The sequence below is a fragment of the Salvelinus alpinus genome, chromosome 15 (assembly GCF_045679555.1).
Source record: "Salvelinus alpinus chromosome 15, SLU_Salpinus.1, whole genome shotgun sequence".
NCBI lineage: Eukaryota > Metazoa > Chordata > Actinopteri > Salmoniformes > Salmonidae > Salvelinus > Salvelinus alpinus.
Window position 1 is genome coordinate 14,365,973 of NC_092100.1, and position 21,842 is coordinate 14,387,814.

The following is a 21,842-nucleotide window of genomic DNA, read 5'->3' on the forward strand; positions in this document are numbered from 1 at the left end:
AACACCCCCTTAACCAGACCTGGAGAGCTGGAGGTGGAGAAAGACATATCTGCACTATGGACAGTGGTGAGACAACATCAACAGGAGAAAGAGCAGGAGCAGGAGAAGAACAGAGCACTAGAGGAGAGGATCAGACCACAGGAGGAGAGGGAGAGGGGGATGGAGGAGAGGATCAGACTACAGGAGGAGAGGGAGAAGGGGATGGAGGAGAGGATCAGACTACAGGAGGAGAGGGAGAAGGGGATGGAGGAGAGGATCAGACTGCTGGAGGAGAGGTTGAGGGGGATGGCATGTGACAGAGAACAACCCACTAGGGAGGTGGCCATCCCCACAGAGACGCCAGCAGAACAGCCCACCTCAGCACCCGACAAAAGTCTCGACACCACAGCAGAACAGTCCACACCAGACCCTGACCATAGAAACGACATCACAACAGAACAGACAAAAGAAAAACCCCAAGCCCAGCAGCTCTCACCCCCTCTGAGCACCCCCCCTGTCAGCCACCCTGATAGCCCTCCTGACAACCCCCCCACACCCACTGAGGACAAACACAAGACACAGATTGTCCTTCTTATGGACTCAAATGGGAAATATATATAGAAGAAAAAAAACTTTTTCCCAAACACAGTGTGTCTAAACTCTGGTGTCCAAACACCCAGCGCGCCCTAGACCTTCTGTCTGAGGACAAACTAGGCTCACCTAGCCACATAATAATACACACAGGCACAAACGACCTGAGAGCACAGCAGGAAAGGGTGGCCACAGCACTGAAGGGAGTGATTGAAAAAGCTTCTTCTACTTTCCCCAACGCACAAGTGGTCATCTCCACCCTGCTACCACGAAAAGACTTCCACCCTGCTACAATACAGCGGGTAAACGCAAGCATTTCCCGTGACTGTGCCTCAAAACCAAATGTTTTTCTGGCCCACCACTCCACCCTGGACTTGAACAGCCTCTATGACCAGGTCCACCTCTACAAGGCAGCAGTGCCCACCTTTGCCCGGACTCTAAAGGACATCGCTCTCAAACGAAGCCCCAACACTTCACACAGGAGCAACAGATCAATAGACACCCCACCCAGACCAGCGAGACACCCTCCAAGACCTCCAGGACCCCCCCCTGGACCTACACACCCCCCCCACATCAACCATGCCCACACCCAATTTAGGCCCCCTCAGATCAGACCCATGCCACTCCTGCCCACCCCATGCACCCCACCCCCGCAAAGAGGGCATCAACATGGAAGTCACACATACGCCCAGGTAGTGAGCGGGCAAACAGGCCCAACCCCCACTCTTACACTCGCCCAAGCCAGCAGGCTCTGCTCACACTTACTGGCCTGAGGCCAAACCCCGACCAACAACATTGGACACTTTATGGAACAAAAAGCCTTCACTATATCATCCTGGAATATCCAAGGTCTGAGGTCATCTGCCTTTGGCCTAAAGAGCAGGAACCCGGACTTCACCAAAGAAATCGGTAATGCAGACATTGTCATCCTGCAAGAAACATGGTATAGAGGAGACGGACCCACTGGTTGCCCTCTAGGTTACAGAGAGCTGGTAGTCCCATCCACCAAACTACCAGGTGTGAAACAGGGAAGGGACTCAGGGGGAATGCTAATTTGGTATAGAGCAGACCTAACTCACTCCATTAAATTAATCAAAACAGGAACATTTTACATTTGGCTAGAAATTCAAAAGGAAATTATCTTAACAGAGAAAAATGTCCTCCTGTGTGCTACCTATATCCCCCCACTAGAATCCCCATACTTTAATGAAGACAGCTTCTCCATCCTGGAGGGGGAAATCAATCATTTCCAGGCCCAGGGACATGTATTAGTCTGTGGCGACCTAAATGCCAGAACTGGACAGGAACCTGACACCCTCAGCACACAGGGGGACAAACACCTACCTGGAGGTGACAGCATTCCCTCCCCCATATGCCCACCTAGGCACAACTATGACAACATAACCAACAAAAACGGGTCACAACTCCTGCAGCTCTGTCGCACGCTGGGTATGTACATAGTCAATGGTAGGCTTCGAGGGGACTCCTATGGTAGGTACACCTATAGCTCATCTCTTGGCAGTAGCACTGTAGACTACTTTATCACTGACCTCAACCCAGAGTCTCTCAGAGCGTTCACAGTCAGCCCACTGACACCCCTATCAGACCACAGCAAAATCACAGTCTACTTGAACAGAGCAATACTCAATCATGAGGCATCAAAGCCAAAGGAACTGAGTAACATTAAGAAATGCTATAGATGGAAGGAATGCAGTTTGGAAACCTACCAAAAAACAATTAGGCAACAGCAAATTCAATCCCTTTTAGACAACTTCCTGGGTAAAACGTTCCACTGCAATAGTGAAGGTGTAAACTTGGCAGTAGAAAATCTTAACAGTATTTTTGACCTCTCAGCTTCCCTATCAAATCTAAAAATCTCAAATAGAAAACCGAAGAAAATGAACAACAATGACAAATGGTTTGATAAAGAATGCAAAAATCTAAGAAATAAATTGAGAAACCTGTCCAACCAAAAACATAGAGACCCGGAAAACCTGAGTCTACGCCTTCACTATGGTGAATCACTAAAACAATACAGAAATACACTACGGAAAAAGAAGGAACAGCACGTCAGAAATCAGCTCAATGTAATTGAAGAATCCATAGACTCTAACCAATTCTGGGAAAATTGGAAAACACTAAACAAACAACAACACGAAGAATTATCTATCCAAAATGGAGATGTATGGGTAAACCACTTCTCCAATCTTTTTGGCTCTATAACAAAGAATAAAGAGCAAAAACATATACATGATCAAATACAAATCCTAGAATCAACTATTAAAGACTACCAGAACCCACTGGATTCTCCAATTACCTTGAATGAGTTACAGGACAAAATAAAAACCCTCCAACCCAAAAAGGCCTGTGGTGTTGATGGTATCCTTAATGAAATGATCAAATATACAGACAACAAATTCCAATTGGCTATATTAAAACTCTTTAACATCGTCCTTAGCTCTGGCATCTTCCCCAATATTTGGAACCAAGGACTGATCACCCCAATCCACAAAAGTGGAGACAAATTTGACCCCAATAACTACCGTGGAATATGCGTCAACAGTAACCTTGGGAAAATACTCTGCATTATCATTAACAGCAGACTCGTACATTTCCTCAATGAAAACAATGTACTGAGCAAATGTCAAATTGGCTTTTTACCAAATTACCGTACAACAGACCATGTATTCACCCTACACACCCTAATTGACAACCAAACAAACCAAAACAAAGGCAAAGTCTTCTCATGCTTTGTTGATTTCAAAAAAGCCTTCGACTCAATTTGGCATGAGGGTCTGCTATACAAATTGATGGAAAGTGGTGTTGGGGGTAAAACATACGACATTATAAAATCCATGTACACAAACAACAAGTGTGCGGTTAAAATTGGCAAAAGACACACACATTTCTTCTCACAGGGTCGTGGGGTGAGACAGGGATGCAGCTTAAGCCCCACCCTCTTCAACATATATATCAATGAATTGGCGCGAGCATTAGAACAGTCTGCAGCACCCGGTCTCACCCTACTAGAATCCGAAGTCAAATGTCTACTGTTTGCTGATGATCTGGTGCTTCTGTCACCAACCAAGGAGGGCCTACAACAGCACCTAGATCTTCTGCACAGATTCTGTCAGACCTGGGCCCTGACAGTAAATCTCAGTAAGACCAAAATAATGGTGTTCCAAAAAAGGTCCAGTCGCCAGGACCACAAATTCCATCTAGACACCGTTGCCCTAGAGCACACAAAAAACTATACATACCTCGGCCTAAACATCAGCACCACAGGTAGCTTCCACAGAGCTGTGAACGATCTGAGAGACAAGGCAAGAAGGGCATTCTATGCCATCAAAAGGAACATAAATTTCAACATACCAATTAGGATCTGGCTAAAAATACTTGAATCAGTCATAGAGCCCATTGCCCTTTATGGTTGTGAGGTCTGGGGTCCGCTCACCAACCAAGATTTCACAAAATGGGACAAACACCAAATTGAGACTCTGCATGCAGAATTCTGCAAAAATATCCTCCGTGTACAACGTAGAACACCAAATAATGCATGCAGAGCAGAATTAGGCCGATACCCACTAATTATCAAAATCCAGAAAAGAGCCGTTAAATTCTACAACCACCTAAAAGGAAGCGATTCCCAAACCTTCCATAACAAAGCCATCACCTACAGAGAGATGAACCTGGAGAAGAGTCCCCTAAGCAAGCTGGTCCTAGGGCTCTGTTCACAAACACAAACACACCCCACAGAGCCACAGGACAACAGCACAATTAGACCCAACCAAATCATGAGAAAACAAAAAGATAATTACTTGACACATTGGAAAGAATTAACAAAAAAACAGAGCAAACTAGAATGCTATTTGGCCCTAAACAGAGAGTACACAGTGGCAGAATACCTGACCACTGTGACTGACCCAAACTTAAGGAAAGCTTTGACTATGTACAGACTCAGTGAGCATAGCCTTGCTATTGAGAAAGGCCGCCGTAGGCAGACATGGCTCTCAAGAGAAGACAGGCTATGTGCTCACTGCCCACAAAATGAGGTGGAAACTGAGCTGCACTTCCTAACCTCCTGCCCAATGTATGACCATATTAGAGAGACATATTTCCCTCAGATTACACAGATCCACAAAGAATTTGAAAACAAATCCAATTTTGATAAACTCCCATATCTACTGGGTGAAATTCCACAGTGTGCCATCACAGCAGCAAGATTTGTGACCTGTTGCCACAAGAAAAGGGCAACCAGTGAAGAACAAACACCATTGTAAATACAACCCATATTTATGCTTATTTATTTTAACTTGTGTGCTTTAACCATTTGTACATTGTTACAACACTGTATATATATAATATGACATTTGTAATGTCTTTCTTGTTTTGAAACTTCTGTATGTGTAATGTTTACTGTTAATTTGTATTGTTTATTTCACTTTTGTGTATTATCTACCTCACTTGCTTTGGCAATGTTAACACATGTTTCCCATGCCAATAAAGCCCCTTGAATTGAATTGAATTGAATTGAGAGAGAGAGAGAGAGAGAGAGAGAGAGAGAGAGAGGGGAACACAGAGCCATACCAGTGTTTAGATGAGAGAGAGAGGGGGAGAGGGGAACACAGAGCCATACCAGTGTTTAGAGGAGCGAAAGAGAGGGGAACAGATCCAAACTAGTGTTTAGATGAGAGAGAGAGAGGGAGAGAGAAAGGGGAACACAGAGCCATACCAGTATTTAGAGGAGAGAGAGAGGCAATGTCTTCCTTTGTTAGAGATGGAATCCCCAGAAGCCGCGCCACTGTCCCCACCACCATGGCAGCAGTACATATCATTTTTTATTTATTTTATTTAACCTTTATTTAACTAGGTAGGCAAGTCAGTTAAGAACAAATTCTAATTTACAACGACGCCCTACCCCGGCCAAACCCTAACCCGGACGACGCTGGGCCAATAGTGCGCCACCCTATGGGACTCCCAAACACGGCCGGTTATGATACAGCCTGGAATCGAACCAGGGTCTGTAGTGACACTTCTAGCACTGAGATGCAGTGCCTTAGACCGCTGCGCCACTCGGAAGCCTGAGTGACTCTGGATAAGAGCGTCTGATCAATGACGTATGTAAAGCCAGAGAGGTAGGTAGAGAGAGAGAGATGGATAGAGGAGAGACACAGCAAAATAGAGAGAAGGTAGAGAGAGACCAAAGTTGTGAACGAGAACGAGAGAGGGGGCAGAGAGAGATCGAGTCAGACAGTAATTGCTGGGTGTCCTGGGTGGCGTGTGTGTGTGTGTTTGGTGTAATCAGCACCAGGCAGCTAGTCCAGTCTAACAGCCCAGTCTAACAGCCCAGTCTAACAGTCCAGTCTAACAGCCCAGTCTAACAGCCCAGTCTAACAGCCCAGTCTAACAGCACAGTCTAACAGTCCAGTCTAACAGTCCAGTGTAACAGTCCAGTCTAACAGCCCAGTCTAACAGCACAGTCTAACAGCACAGTCTAACAGTCCAGTGTAACAGTCCAGTCTAACAGTCCAGTCTAACAGTCCAGTCTAACAGCCCAGTCTAACAGCCCAGTCTAACAGCCCAGTCTAACAGCACAGTCTAACAGCCCAGTCTAACAGCACAGTCTAACAGCCCAGTCTAACAGCCCAGTCTAACAGCACAGTCTAACAGCCCAGTCTAACAGCCCAGTCTAACAGTCCAGTCTAACAGCACAGTCTAACAGTCCAGTCTAACAGTCCAGTCTAACAGCCCAGTCTAACAGTCCAGTCTAACAGTCCAGTCTAACAGCCCAGTCTAACAGTCCAGTCTAACAGCCCAGTCTAACAGTCCAGTCTAACAGCCCAGTCTAACAGCACTGTCTAACAGCCCAGTCTAACAGTCCAGTGTAACAGTCCAGTCTAACAGCCCAGTCTAACAGCACAGTCTAACAGCCCAGTCTAACAGTCCAGTCTAACAGTCCAGTCTAACAGCCCAGTCTAACAGCCCAGTGTAACAGTCCAGTCTAACAGTCCAGTCTAACAGTCCAGTCTAACAGCCCAGTCTAACAGCCCAGTGTAACAGTCCAGTGTAACAGTCCAGTGTAACAGTCCAGTCTAACAGTCCAGTCTAACAGTCCAGTCTAACAGTCCAGTCTAACAGCCCAGTCTAACAGCCCAGTCTAACAGCCCAGTCTAACAGTCCAGTCTAACAGTCCAGTGTAACAGTCCAGTCTAACAGCCCAGTGTAACAGTCCAGTCTAACAGCCCAGTCTAACAGTCCAGTCTAACAGTCCAGTCTAACAGTCCAGTCTAACAGTCCAGTGCTGAGGCTGCTGGAGCCGGACTGATAAAGCAGCATTAACATAAAGGCCTGGGATTATTTGACCAAACTGCCAACCGGCTGCAACAAGCTGATAACCACACAGTGTCCAGACGGTAGTGTGTGTGTGCACTTGCACGCGCACACGCACACACACACACGCACGGCAGTATCTACTAATGCACACACATACGGTACACATTAGGTACACATTATACACACACACACACTGCTAAACACAGACACATACAGGTTTTTCAAGAATGTATATTTGAAAAATGTATGATTTTATTTACATCTCTTATCAGGAAACATTTATTTGATGGATGTAAAATAATAGGCAATTAAAAAGCATAATGTGGTTACATTGGGTGATGGGTGTCATCACGTTTGATAACTGATACTTCATTTGACCATACAGAGATGTGTGTGTGTACTGTGTGTACTGTGTGTGTGTGTGTGTGTGTGTGTGTGTGTGTGTGTGTGTGTGTGTGTGTGTGTGTGTGTGTGTGTGTGTGTGTGTGTGTGTGTGTGTGTGTGTGTGTGTGTGTGTGTGTATACTGTAAGGACCGATGCTGGCGACGAGAAGCAAGTACAGGGAGTGAACATTTAATGGAAAACGGACATCAAACAAAACAAGAACAGTGTCTGGACAGGGAGAACAAAACGACATGAAGACAATAATGCTGACACAGGGAACCAACTGAGGAACAGACAGATATAGAGGGGCAATCAACAAAGTAATGGAGTCCAGGTGAGTCCAATGAGCACTGATGCGCGTAATGATTGTAACAGGTGTCCGTAATGAAGGGCAGCCTGGCGCCCTCGAGCGCCAGAGAGGAGAAGCGGGAGCAGGCGTGCTTTTGGAAAGTATTCAGACTCCTTGACTTTTTCAACATTTTGTTATGTTACAGCCTTGTTCTAAAATTGATTAAATATTTTTTCCTCATCAATCTACACACGATAACCCATAATGACAAAGTGAAAACATTTTTTTTCTCAAATTTTTGCAAATGTATTAATAAAAAACAGAAATACCTTATTTACATACGTATTCAGACCTTTTGCTATGAGACGCCAAATTGAGCTCAGGTGCATCCTGTTTCCATTGATCATCCTTGAGATGTTTCTACAACTTTATTGAAGTCCACTTGCGGTACATTCAATTGATTGGACATGATTTGGAAAGGCACACATCTGTCTATATAAGGTCCCACAGTTGAAAGTTCATGTCAGAGCAAAAACCAAGCCATGAGGTCGAAGGAATTGTCCTTAGAGCTCCGAGACAGGATTGTGTACCAAAACATTTCTACAGCATTGAAGTGCCCCAAAAACACAGTGGCCTCAATCATTCTTAAATGGAAGAAGTTTGGAACCACCAAGAGCTGGCCGCCCGGCCAAACTGAGCAGTCAGGGGAGAAGGGCCTTGGTCAGGGAGGTGACCAAGAACCCGATGGTCACTCTGACAGAGCTCCAGAGTTCCTCTGTGGATATGGGAGAACCTTCCAGAAGGACAACCATCTCTGCAGCACTCCACCAATAGGGCCTTTATGGTAGAGTGGCCAGACGGAAGCCACTCCTCAGCAAAAGGCACATGAAAGCCCGCTTGGAGTTTGCCAAAAGGCACCTAAAGGACTCCAGACCATGAGAAACAAGATTATCTGGTCTGATGAAACCAAGATGGAACTGAATGCCAAGCGTCACATCTGGAGGAAACCTGGCACCATCCCTACGGTGAAGCATGGTGGTGGCAGCATCATGCTGTGGGGATGTTTTTCAGTGGCAGGGACTTGGAGACTAGTCAGGATCAAGGGAAAGGTAAACAGAGCAAAGTACAGAGAGATCCTTGATGAAAACCTGCTTTAGAGCACTTGGGACCTTAGACTAGGGCGAAAGTTCACCTTCCAAAAGGACACCGACCCTAAGCACACAGCCAAGACAACGCAGGAGTGGCTTCAGGACAAGTCTCTGAATGTCCTTGAGTGGCCCAGCCAGAGCACGGACTTGAACCCAATTGAAAATCTCTAGAAAGACCTGAAGTTAGCTGTGCATCAACGCTCCCCATCCAACCTGACAGAGCTTGAGAGGATCTGCAGAGAAGAATGGGAGAAAGTCCCCAAATACAGGTGTGCCAAGCTTGTAGCGTCAAACTCAAGAAAACTCGAGGCTGTAATCTGTAGTCTGAATACTTTCCCGAATGCACTGTATGTATATATTGTGTGTCTCTGTGTGTATGTGTTCCATGTGTGAACCTGGAGAATGATCTGTGTGAACCTGGAGAATGATCTGTGTGAACCTGGAGAATGATCTGTGTGAACCTGGAGAATGATCTGTGTGTACCTGGAGAATGATCTGTGTGTACCTGGAGAATGATCTGTGTGTACCTGGAGAATGATCTGTATGTACCTGGAGAATGATGCTGCCGTAGGCATTCTTCAGCATGGTGACTACATCCCCATGGGACAGGCCTTCCAGAGACTGGGAGTTGATACTCACGATCCTATCACCCACCTGGAGGAGAGTGAGAGAGAGAGAGAGAGAGAGAGAGAGAGAGAGAGAGAGAGAGAGAGAGAGAGAGGGAGAGAGAGAGAGAGAGAGACACACACACACGCCAGGGTGAGCCATCACAAACAGTAAGGGGATTCTAAGACACTCTGATGTGGGTTCTCTCGCACGCACACACACATACGCACACACACACGCGCACGCACACACCTTGAGCCGATGCGTCTTGGCTGCCACCCCGTTGGCCTGGATCATGGCCAGGAAGATGGGGATATCCCCCAGAGGACTGTCCTTCCCCCCAGCTATACTGATCCCCAACGCATCAGTAGGACCCTGAGAGATCGTCAATGCTATTATCATTATTAATAATACACTGGTATAGAAGAGGATGTTGTGATTGTTGTCATCATTTTCATGCCAATGAAGAAAGCTTCTAGAGTTGAATTGGCAGAGTATACAGTATAGTCTATAGAGATAAATGTGCATATTATGAGTAGTTTAAACCAACTAAACATAACTGGAGACAGCTCAACTTACCCTTGTGATCTCCACAGTGCGTATCCCTGTTTCTGCAGCTACGACAAACCCAGAAAGGGAAAAAGATGAGGACGGGAAACTAACTGTGTGTAATTCCAGTCCGGGCAGTTTCTGAACCTTTTCCTACAGTTACACTCTCTGGTACTACTCTCTGTGGAAAGGGACTGGTACTACTCTCTGTGGAAAGGGACTGGTACTACTCTCTGTGGAAAGGGACTGGTACTACTCTCTGTGGAAAGGGACTGGTACTACTCTCTGTGGAAAGGGACTGGTACTACTCTCTGTGGAAAGGGACTGGTACTACTCTCTGTGGAAAGGGACTGGTACTACTCTCTGTGGAATGGGACTGGTACTACTCTCTGTGGAAAGGGTTTGGTACTACTCTCTGTGGAAAGGGACTGGTACTACTCTCTGTGGAAAGGGACTGGTACTACTCTCTGTGGAAAGGGTCCTGTCCTACTCTCTGTGGAAAGGGTCTGGTACTACTCTCTGTGGAAATGGACTGGTACTACTCTCTGTGGAAAGGGACTGGTACTACTCTCTGTGGAAAGGGACTGGTACTACTCTCTGTGGAAAGGGTCTGGTACTACTCTCTGTGGAAAGGGACTGGTACTACTCTCTGTGGAAAGGGACTGGTACTACTCTCTGTGGAAAGGGTCTGGTACTACTCTCTGTGGAATGGGACTGGTACTACTCTCTGTGGAAAGGGACTGGTACTACTCTCTGTGGAAAGGGACTGGTACTACTCTCTGTGGAAAGGGTCCTGTCCTACTCTCTGTGGAAAGGGACTGGTACTACTCTCTGTGGAAAGGGACTGGTACTACTCTCTGTGGAAAGGGACTGGTACTACTCTCTGTGGAAAGGGACTGGTACTACTCTCTGTGGAAAGGGACTGGTACTACTCTCTGTGGAAAGGGACTGGTACTACTCTCTGTGGAAAGGGTCCGGTCCTACTCTCTGTGGAAAGGGACTGGTACTACTCTCTGTGGAAAGGGACTGGTACTACTCTCTGTGGAAAGGGTTTGGTACTACTCTCTGTGGAAAGGGTCTGGTACTACTCTCTGTGGAAAGGGACTGGTACTACTCTCTGTGGAAAGGGACTGGTACTACTCTCTGTGGAAAGGGACTGGTACTACTCTCTGTGGAAAGGGCCCTGTCCTACTCTCTGTGGAAAGGGTCTGGTACTACTCTCTGTGGAAAGGGACTGGTACTACTCTCTGTGGAAAGGGACTGGTACTACTCTCTGTGGAAAGGGTCTGGTACTACTCTCTGTGGAAAGGGTCTGGTACTACTCTCTGTGGAAAGGGACTGGTACTACTCTCTGTGGAAAGGGTCTGGTACTACTCTCTGTGGAAAGGGACTGGTACTACTCTCTGTGGAAAGGGACTGGTACTACTCTCTGTGGAAAGGGTCTGGTACTACTCTCTGTGGAAAGGGACTGGTACTACTCTCTGTGGAAAGGGTCCGGTCCTACTCTCTGTGGAAAGGGACTGGTACTACTCTCTGTGGAAAGGGACTGGTACTACTCTCTGTGGAAAGGGACTGGTACTACTCTCTGTGGAAAGGGACTGGTACTACTCTCTGTGGAAAGGGACTGGTACTACTCTCTGTGGAAAGGGTCTGGTCCTACTCTCTGTGGAAAGGGTCTGGTACTACTCTCTGTGGAAAGGGACTGGTACTACTCTCTGTGGAAAGGGACTGGTACTACTCTCTGTGGAAAGGGACTGGTACTACTCTCTGTGGAAAGGGACTGGTACTACTCTCTGTGGAAAGGGTCCGGTCCTACTCTCTGTGGAAAGGGACTGGTACTACTCTCTGTGGAAAGGGACTGGTACTACTCTCTGTGGAAAGGGTCTGGTACTACTCTCTGTGGAAAGGGTCTGGTACTACTCTCTGTGGAAAGGGACTGGTACTACTCTCTGTGGAAAGGGACTGGTACTACTCTCTGTGGAAAGGGACTGGTACTACTCTCTGTGGAAAGGGCCCTGTCCTACTCTCTGTGGAAAGGGTCTGGTACTACTCTCTGTGGAAAGGGACTGGTACTACTCTCTGTGGAAAGGGACTGGTACTACTCTCTGTGGAAAGGGTCTGGTACTACTCTCTGTGGAAAGGGTCTGGTACTACTCTCTGTGGAAAGGGACTGGTACTACTCTCTGTGGAAAGGGTCTGGTACTACTCTCTGTGGAAAGGGACTGGTACTACTCTCTGTGGAAAGGGACTGGTACTACTCTCTGTGGAAAGGGTCCGGTCCTACTCTCTGTGGAAAGGGTCTGGTACTACTCTCTGTGGAAAGGGTCTGGTACTACTCTCTGTGGAAAGGGTCTGGTACTACTCTCTGTGGAAAGGGACTGGTACTACTCTCTGTGGAAAGGGTCTGGTCCTACTCTCTGTGGAAAGGGACTGGTACTACTCTCTGTGGAAAGGGTTTGGTACTACTCTCTGTGGAAAGGGTCTGGTACTACTCTCTGTGGAAAGGGACTGGTACTACTCTCTGTGGAAAGGGACTGGTACTACTCTCTGTGGAAAGGGTTTGGTACTACTCTCTGTGGAAAGGGTCTGGTACTACTCTCTGTGGAAAGGGTCCGGTCTTACTCTCTGTGGAAAGGGTCTGGTACTACTCTCTGTGGAAAGGGACTGGTACTACTCTCTGTGGAAAGGGACTGGTACTACTCTCTGTGGAAAGGGTCTGGTACTACTCTCTGTGGAAAGGGACTGGTACTACTCTCTGTGGAAAGGGACTGGTACTACTCTCTGTGGAAAGGGACTGGTACTACTCTCTGTGGAAAGGGACTGGTACTACTCTCTGTGGAAAGGGTCTGGTACTACTCTCTGTGGAAAGGGTCTGGTACTACTCTCTGTGGGAAGGGTCTGGTACTACTCTCTGTGGAAAGGGACTGGTACTACTCTCTGTGGAAAGGGACTGGTACTACTCTCTGTGGAAAGGGACTGGTACTACTCTCTGTGGAAAGGGACTGGTACTACTCTCTGTGGAAAGGGTCTGGTACTACTCTCTGTGGAAAGGGACTGGTACTACTCTCTGTGGAAAGGGACTGGTACTACTCTCTGTGGAAAGGGACTGGTACTACTCTCTGTGGAAAGGGTCTGGTACTACTCTCTGTGGAAAGGGACTGGTACTACTCTCTGTGGAAAGGGTCTGGTACTACTCTCTGTGGAAAGGGTCTGGTACTACTCTCTGTGGAAAGGGACTGGTACTACTCTCTGTGGAAAGGGTCTGGTACTACTCTCTGTGGAAAGGGACTGGTACTACTCTCTGTGGAAAGGGACTGGTACTACTCTCTGTGGAAAGGGACTGGTACTACTCTCTGTGGAAAGGGTCCTGTCCTACACTCTGTGGAAAGGGTCTGGTACTACTCTCTGTGGAAAGGGACTGGTACTACTCTCTGTGGAAAGGGACTGGTACTACTCTCTGTGGAAAGGGTCCTGTCCTACTCTCTGTGGAAAGGGTCTGGTACTACTCTCTGTGGAAAGGGACTGGTACTACTCTCTGTGGAAAGGGTCCTGTCCTACACTCTGTGGAAAGGGTCTGGTACTACTCTCTGTGGAAAGGGACTGGTACTACTCTCTGTGGAAAGGGACTGGTACTACTCTCTGTGGAAAGGGTCTGGTACTACTCTCTGTGGAAAGGGACTGGTACTACTCTCTGTGGAAAGGGACTGGTACTACTCTCTGTGGAAAGGGACTCGTACTACTCTCTGTGGAAAGGGTCCTGTCCTACACTCTGTGGAAAGGGTCTGGTACTACTCTCTGTGGAAAGGGACTGGTACTACTCTCTGTGGAAAGGGACTGGTAGTACTCTCTGTGGAAAGGGACTGGTACTACTCTCTGTGGAAAGGGTCTGGTACTACTCTCTGTGGAAAGGGACTGGTACTACTCTCTGTGGAAAGGGTCTGGTACTACTCTCTGTGGAAAGGGACTGGTACTACTCTCTGTGGAAAGGGACTGGTACTACTCTCTGTGGAAATGGACTGGTACTACTCTCTGTGGAAAGGGACTGGTACTACTCTCTGTAGAAAGGGTCTGGTACTACTCTCTGTGGAAAGGGACTGGTACTACTCTCTGTGGAAAGGGACTGGTACTACTTTACCTGCACTCTGTGATGATGCCGTGTCCACCATCATTGGCTTCCTGACGTTATTGAGGAGCTGTGAGGTGGAAGGGGTGGAGTTTAGCGGGAGGTGTGGCGTGACGATTGTACTGTTGGCACTCACGTGACTCATCTGCTGGAGAGAGGGAGGGGGAACAACGCTATGATCCAGTCAGGAGAGAACACACACACTGAGGCATGCTGCCCGGTGGCGGTAAGTTTGGCTGGGTGGCTGAGTGTGAGTGAGTGACAAACAGGTGACACCAGAAGAAGCCTGCTAAACATTCATCAGATGGACATTTAGTCTCCCATGCATGTGATGAATGGAGAGAAGGAGAGACAGGGGTATTAATGACACAGTAGCCAGGGTCAGTCGCTGACTGAGCTTCTGCATGCAAACTCCCAGGCAGCGGGGGTGACAATGGGCGCGCACGCGCACGCGCACACACACACACACACACACACACACACACACACACACACACACACACACACACACACACACACACACACACACACACACACACACACACACACACACACACACACACACACACACACACACACACACACACACACACACACACACACACACACCTGGCTTCCCTGGGAGGTACGTCTGGAAGAGATCCAGGAGGCAGCCTTCAGTCGACCCAGCTCTAGGAGCACCACCACCCTGGCACACTGCAGAGGCACAGGTAGCGCACAGCACGTAACTACCAGAGCAGCTAGGGACTGGCCTTACAGTGTTCACTTCCTACTGCACTAATGTCTGCTGGCATAGGACTGCAACCTGGTAGGATCTCCACTTCCATGTTTACTACTGAGGACAGGACATGCACTTCAACCTGACAGGATCTCCATATCATAGGTTGCGTCCTAAATGGTAACCTATTCCCTACAAGTCCTAAATGGTAACCTATTCCCTACAATAGTGCCATTTGATACTCAGACATAGTGCACTACTTTAGACACAAGAGAGCACTGCAGCCTTGGAACATAACTGTACCATTGGTGACCCCTTGTGGAAGAAGGAAGAAGAGTTTGATGGCTAGTGACAGGCTGGTACAGAGAGCTCGCCAGCTTGTAGTCCTAAAAACCGGAAATGATTTTACCTCTGGTTTGTTCAACCATTGCTATGGGAAAAATGAATGGGGAAAGAATAGGGTTTTGCGATAAACACCAAAAATTAGGTCTGAGGTTAACCCAGGCTTAGCAGATCTTATACATTTTGTTCTATGAGATAATATCAGTCAGTTAACATGATCTTTATGAATGATGAAGTCTTTATGTGCTTTATCTGCTTTTGTATTACATAAATGCTTCAAAATTAACAAAAAGTGGCGTTAGCTGTTTAAGATTAACCCATAGAACAAAACATATAATATCTCCTAAGCCTGTGTTTAACACAGACCTTATTTTTGGCGTTTATCCAAAAATTTACATTTTCCCATAGGCTTTGTTCAACGAACAGTACCTACAAAAAGACTCCATTACTATTGCACTCTATTGTTTTGGACTGTGACAATGAGAGGGATGTTCTTTGATGTGTTACTTTGATGTGTTTCAAGTATTAGCTGTTGTTATTTGTTTTAGTGTAGTTCTTTGTCTGTGAAGGCTGGAGTTATTTGTTTGTCTGTGAAGGTGGTAGTTATTTGTTTGTCTGTGAAGTCTGTAGTTATTTGTCTGTGAAGGCAGTAGTTATTTGTTTGTCTGTGAAGGTGGTAGTTATTTGTTTCTCTGCGAAGTCTGTAGTTATTTGTTTGTCTGCGACTACTGTAATTGATAGTTTTTTTCTGTAATTGCGGAGTATACACTACCGTTCTAAAGTTTGGGGTCACTTAGAAATGTCCTTGTTTTTGAAAGAAAAGCACATTTTTTATCCATTAAAACAACATCAAATTGATCATAAATACAGTGAAGACATTGTTAATGTTGTAAATGACTATTGTTGCTGGAAACGGCAGATCACTCCTGTGTTCCAATGGCATGTTGTGTTAGCTAATCCAAGTTTATAATTTTAAAAGGCTAATTGATCATTAGAAAACCCTTTTGCAATTATGTTAACAAGAACATTTCTAAGTGACCCCAAACTTTTGAATGGTAGTGTGTGTTTGTCTATAATGGCAGTTTTATTCAAACTGTACTGAAGGCCGTTTCATACATCAAGTCTATGTGGTTGGTTTTTGGTGTGACGGTGAGCCCTAAGGCCTGCCCCCTCCCCCTCACCTTGAGAATGGCAGCTACCGTCTCCTGCGAGGCAGACCTCATGTCATCTCCGTTGACAGAGATAATCTGGTCCCCCTGCATCAGCCGGCCATCCAGCTCGGCGGCGCCCCCTTTCACCACGTCCGAGATGAACACCCCTGTGCCGTTCCTACCATATTAATAAAATACTTGATTAATTCCTATGGCTACGTACGCTCAAAATGGATCTCATCCTTGCCATCGTAAGGAGAGCGTGTAGGTAACCAAAGCACACTACTGACAACAAATCCCAGGTAAGAGTGTAGCAAATAGCTACAGCATAGATCCCCTTACATGTCTTGCTGGTTCACATTAGACTCCCTGATAGTGGTAAAACTTCTGTTATGAAGACACAACGAATGTGTGTGTGTGTGAGTTGCTACTGTACCTCTTGCCGACGATACTGAGGCCCAGGCCACGGCCAGCCTTTTTCTGCAGTTCCACACTGAACACATCTAGGTTCTCCTGGTCGCGGTACCTCGCCTCGTCCCGTAGAACCTTAAGACACACCTTGGCCGGGGTCTGCCTTAGGGCTGTGATGGCGTCCTCATGGGCCGCGCTACGCAGGTCCACACCATTTACCTGGATGGTTGTGTGTGTATACACACACACACACACACACACACACACACACACACACACACACACACACACACACACACACACACACACACACACACACACACACACACACACACACACACACACACACACACACACACACACACACACACACACACACACACACACCTCAAGCCACTAGTGAAGGCCAGAGAAATTTATAATTCCAGTAGAGGGAGACATTGGCTAAATTGAGTGCACTGGGGAACATGACAATGTGACGTAAGATATGAGGTTATAAGACGTGCAGAGGTTACTGTCATCTTTCTATTTTTCTTCTCTATTGCACAGTAATCAGACCTGTTAGACAAGGTGAGGAGAGAGAGAGAGAGAGAGAGAGAGAGAGAGAGAGAGAGAGAGAGAGAGAGAGAGAGAGAGAGAGAGAGAGAGAGAGAGAGAGAGAGAGAGAGAGAGAGAGAGAGAGAGAGAGAGGAAAAGCTAACCTATGTGGATATGATAGATAGGAGTAATAACACATATTTTGTTCCAATCTTCAGTTGACTCCTCGTTCCTATTAAGAGGAGTGAAAACTGCTTACTTAATTGAGAATGTAGAGCATTTGAAACATACTGAAAGGTCGCTGGTTTGAATCCCTGAGTCGACAACGTGAAAAATCTGCCGATGTGTCCTTGAGCAAAGCACTTAACCCTAATTGTCTCCTGTAAGTCGGTATGGATAAAAGCGTCTGCTAAATGACTAAAATGTCAAATAAGAGTGGGAGAGAGAGAGAGAGGGAAGGAGAGAGGGAGAGAAAAGCCACGCCAAAATTTTACACCTGGAATTTAGGTTTGCGCCAGAAATTCCTCAAACATACCCTGTAGGGTAGAACTCAGGAGATTCTCCCTAGCACTCCAAGTTGGAAAAAAAAGACACCAAATTCTGGACACTGTAATCCAGAATACTATCACCATAAGGCTTTCCTATACAAACACCACAACACAGTGACCCTTCAGAGCAACTGGACAAAAAGCACCAGCTAAATTCAACAATCAATAACAAGAATCTCACAAACAGAAATCTCTATCTAAAATTCATACACTAGTTATTGGCAAAACAATATTTGATCTAATCACAAACTTCAATATTACCAAATTCTAAACAGATATCAAATTATCACAACACCTCGTCAAAATCCAATATTTCAATCAAAAACATTAACAATGTACAGACTGAGTGACCATAGCCTGGCAATAGAGACAGGATGCCATAAAAAAAAACATGGACGGCGAGAGAAGAAAGACGTTGTAAGCATTGTGGGTCAGGTGAAGTACAGCAGGACTTCCTGATCCACTTCTTCAAATATGCTTAAATCAGCCGTATTTATCTCATTCAATTTGAAGAACGTATCGCAGGATTTCTTAACCTGCCTGTTGAGGATCATTTCTAGGAGAAAACATGGAGACAGCAGACCTTACTACAGAGTATGTCCTGGTCTGTCACACTATAAGACAGAACAGCAGACCTTACTACAGAGTATGTCCCGGTCTGTCACACTATAAGACATAACAGCAGACCTTACTACAGAGTATGTCCTGGTCTGTCACACTATAAGACATAACAGTAGACCTTACTACAGAGTATGTCCTGGTCTGTCACACTATAAGACAGAACAGCAGACCTTACTACAGAGTACTGTAAAGTGGTTGTTCCACTGGATATCATAAGGTGAATGCACCAATTTGTAAGTCGCTCTGGATAAGAGCGTCTGCTAAATGACTTAAATGTAAATGTATAAGACATAACAGTAGACCTTACTACAGAGTATGTCCCGGTCTGTCACACTATAAGACAGAACAGCAGACCTTACTACAGAGTATGTCCTGGTCTGTCACACTATAAGACATAACAGCAGACCTTACTACAGAGTATGTCCTGGTCTGTCACACTATAAGACATAACAGTAGACCTTACTACAGAGTATGTCCTGGTCTGTCACACTATAAGACAGAACAGCAGACCTTACTACAGAGTATGTCCCGGTCTGTCACACTATAAGACAGAACAGCAGACCTTACTACAGAGTATGTCCTGGTCTGTCACACTATAAGACAGAACAGCAGACCTTACTACAGAGTATGTCCTGGTCTGTCACACTATAAGACAGAACAGCAGACCTTACTACAGAGTATGTCCTGGTCTGTCACACTATAAGACAGAACAGTAGACCTTACTACAGAGTATGTTCTGGTCTGTCACACTATAAGACAGAACAGCAGACTTTACTACAGAGTATGTCCTGGTCTGTCACACTATAAGACAGAACAGCAGACCTTACTACAGAGTATGTCCCGGTCTGTCACACTATAAGACATAACAGTAGACCTTACTACAGAGTATGTCCTGGTCTGTCACACTATAAGACATAACAGTAGACCTTACTACAGAGTATGTCCTGGTCTGTCACACTATAAGACATAACAGTAGACCTTACTACAGAGTATGTCCTGGTCTGTCACACTATAAGACAGAACAGCAGACCTTACTACAGAGTATGTCCTGGTCTGTCACACTATAAGACATAACAGTAGACCTTACTACAGAGTATGTCCTGGTCTGTCACACTATAAGACATAACAGTAGACCTTACTACAGAGTATGTCCTGGTCTGTCACACTATAAGACAGAACAGTAGACCTTACTACAGAGTATGTCCTGGTCTGTCACACTATAAGACATAACAGTAGACCTTACTACAGAGTATGTCCTGGTCTGTCACACTATAAGACATAACAGTAGACCTTACTACAGAGTATGTCCTGGTCTGTCACACTATAAGACATAACACTAGACCTTACTACAGAGTATGTCCTGGTCTGTCACACTATAAGACATAACAGTAGACCTTACTACAGAGTATGTCCCGGTCTGTCACACTATAAGACAGAACAGTAGACTTTACTACAGAGTATGTCCACACTGTTTATCATTGTATAGAACTCAAATTCTACCCTAAGGCGCACAGAGACCATCCCATTAAATACTAGTAAAGGGTATGTTATCCCCCCACCTTTGACCCTGTTCGTCCTTGTTAGACAAATAGCCAACTTTGCCTGAGCAAACAGAACATTCAACAACACACATTTGGCCTTTTCCTTATTCGAATACCTGTACCCCACTATAAACATCCCGACATTAAACTGCACCCCCAACCTCTCACACAGACATTCCAACATAAACATTGATGGCATTAACCTGGCGCACACAGAAAACACATGAATCACAGTTTCTCTCATAACACAGAAAGGACACCCCTGTCCGACTCCCGGGTCAACCCGTGCCAACCAGCTGTTAGTGGCCATGGCTCCATATAGAACCCTCCACTGGAGGTCCGCTGACCTCTTTGGTACTGGGGATTTGTAGAGCCCCCTCCATCTAAAACCCACCATACTCTCCACCCCACATACCCCCTGCCACTGATGTGCCTTCACTCCTAAGATAGGCTCCTCCCACAGCCCAAGCTCCACACCCCCTTCTCGTGTGGGCCTTAGCAGCTGCCAGGCCCTCAGCACCGCAGGTTGTTGATTGTCAGCACCCTCCCTCATGACACATGGGACAGGAGCCACCTCCACCTGGCCAGTCTTGACACCACTGCCTGTGACAGCCCCTCCCAGTTCCTCCTGACCCACCTCTCTGAGCCCAGGTACACCCCCAACATTTTAAGCCCTTCACAACCCCACTGCAAACCCCCTGGAAGCAGAGGGGGGGCCCTATACCCCCATGCCCCACATAACAGAGCTTCGCTCTTGTCCCAGTTCACCTTAGCTGACGAAGCTCCCTCGTACACCTTCAGACTGGTCTCTGGTGCCTGCATATCCTGACCATCACAGAAACGTCATCTGCATACACTGACACTGCTATGCCTGTCAACACACCCATGCCTGTCCAGAACACTCCCTGCAGTCTACTGCGTAGCAGGCCCAAAAAAGGCTCAATGGCATCCTTGTCTAATGCCACCCAGACTGGCCTACTGAGCCCCCCTCCCACCTTGACCATACATGACGCTCCAGCATACAACACCTTCACACAGGCCAAAAACCTTTCCCAAAACCCAAACACAGACATTACATTAAACAGATACTCATGGTCCACTTTATCAAAAGCCCTCTCTTGATTTAAATAGACCAGTCCAAAGTTCACATTAGAAACTCTCCAACATGTCCCTGATTAAGACCAAGTTGTCCGTCATTGAGCATCCCGGTACACAATATAGAGTCCCGGTACACAATATAGAGTCCAGATGTCTGGTCTATAGAGTCCAGATGTCTGGTCTATAGAGTCCAGATGTCTGCTCTACAGAGTCCAGATGTCTGGTCTATAGAGTCCAAATGTCTGGTCTATAGAGTCCAGATGTCTGGTCTATAGAGTCCAGATGTCTGTTCTATAGAGTCCAGATGTCTGGTCTATAGTCCAGATGTCTGCTCTATAGAGTCCAGATGTCTGCTCTATAGAGTCCAGATGTCTGCTCTATAGAGTCCAGATGTCTGGTCTACAGAGTCCAGATGGCTGGTCTATAGAGTCCAGATGTCTGCTCTACAGAGTCCAGATGTCTGCTCTATAGAGTCCAGATGTCTGCTCTACAGAGTCCAGATGTCTGCTCTATAGAGTCCAGATGTCTGGTCTATAGAGTCCAGATGTCTGGTCTATAGAGTCCAGATGTCTGGTCTATAGAGTCCAGATGTCTGCTCTACAGAGTCCACATGTCTGCTCTATAGAGTCCCGATGGGACTTAAATCTGTTAGCGAGGACCTTGGCAAATATCTTGTAGTCCGCACAGAGATATGCCACAGGCCTCCAGTTCTTAAGTTCACACAAGTTCCCTTTCTGGGTAGGAGAGTCAGAACTGCCCGACGACACCTCATCGGCAATTCTCCTACCCCGACGCACTCAGGCAAAGGAAGTCCGGTCCAATTATTACCCAGAATTTTTATAAAACTCAACAGGGAGTCCATCAACCCCCGGT

At 46.4% G+C, this 21,842-nt stretch overlaps 1 protein-coding gene across 1 annotated transcript in view; it reads right to left on the reverse strand.

Annotated features, from left to right (window-relative positions):
- LOC139539529 (inaD-like protein) overlaps positions 1-21,842 on the reverse strand; it is a 269,424-nt gene that overhangs the window by 6,653 nt on the left and 240,929 nt on the right. Inside the window, exons 34-40 of the mRNA XM_071342573.1 lie at positions 16,650-16,843; positions 16,244-16,391; positions 14,612-14,698; positions 14,015-14,147; positions 9,910-9,947; positions 9,583-9,705; positions 9,274-9,378 (exon numbers count right to left, since the gene is read on the reverse strand). Coding sequence (XP_071198674.1) covers positions 9,274-9,378; positions 9,583-9,705; positions 9,910-9,947; positions 14,015-14,147; positions 14,612-14,698; positions 16,244-16,391; positions 16,650-16,843 — 828 coding nt within the window. The remainder of the gene's footprint in view (positions 1-9,273; positions 9,379-9,582; positions 9,706-9,909; positions 9,948-14,014; positions 14,148-14,611; positions 14,699-16,243; positions 16,392-16,649; positions 16,844-21,842) is intronic.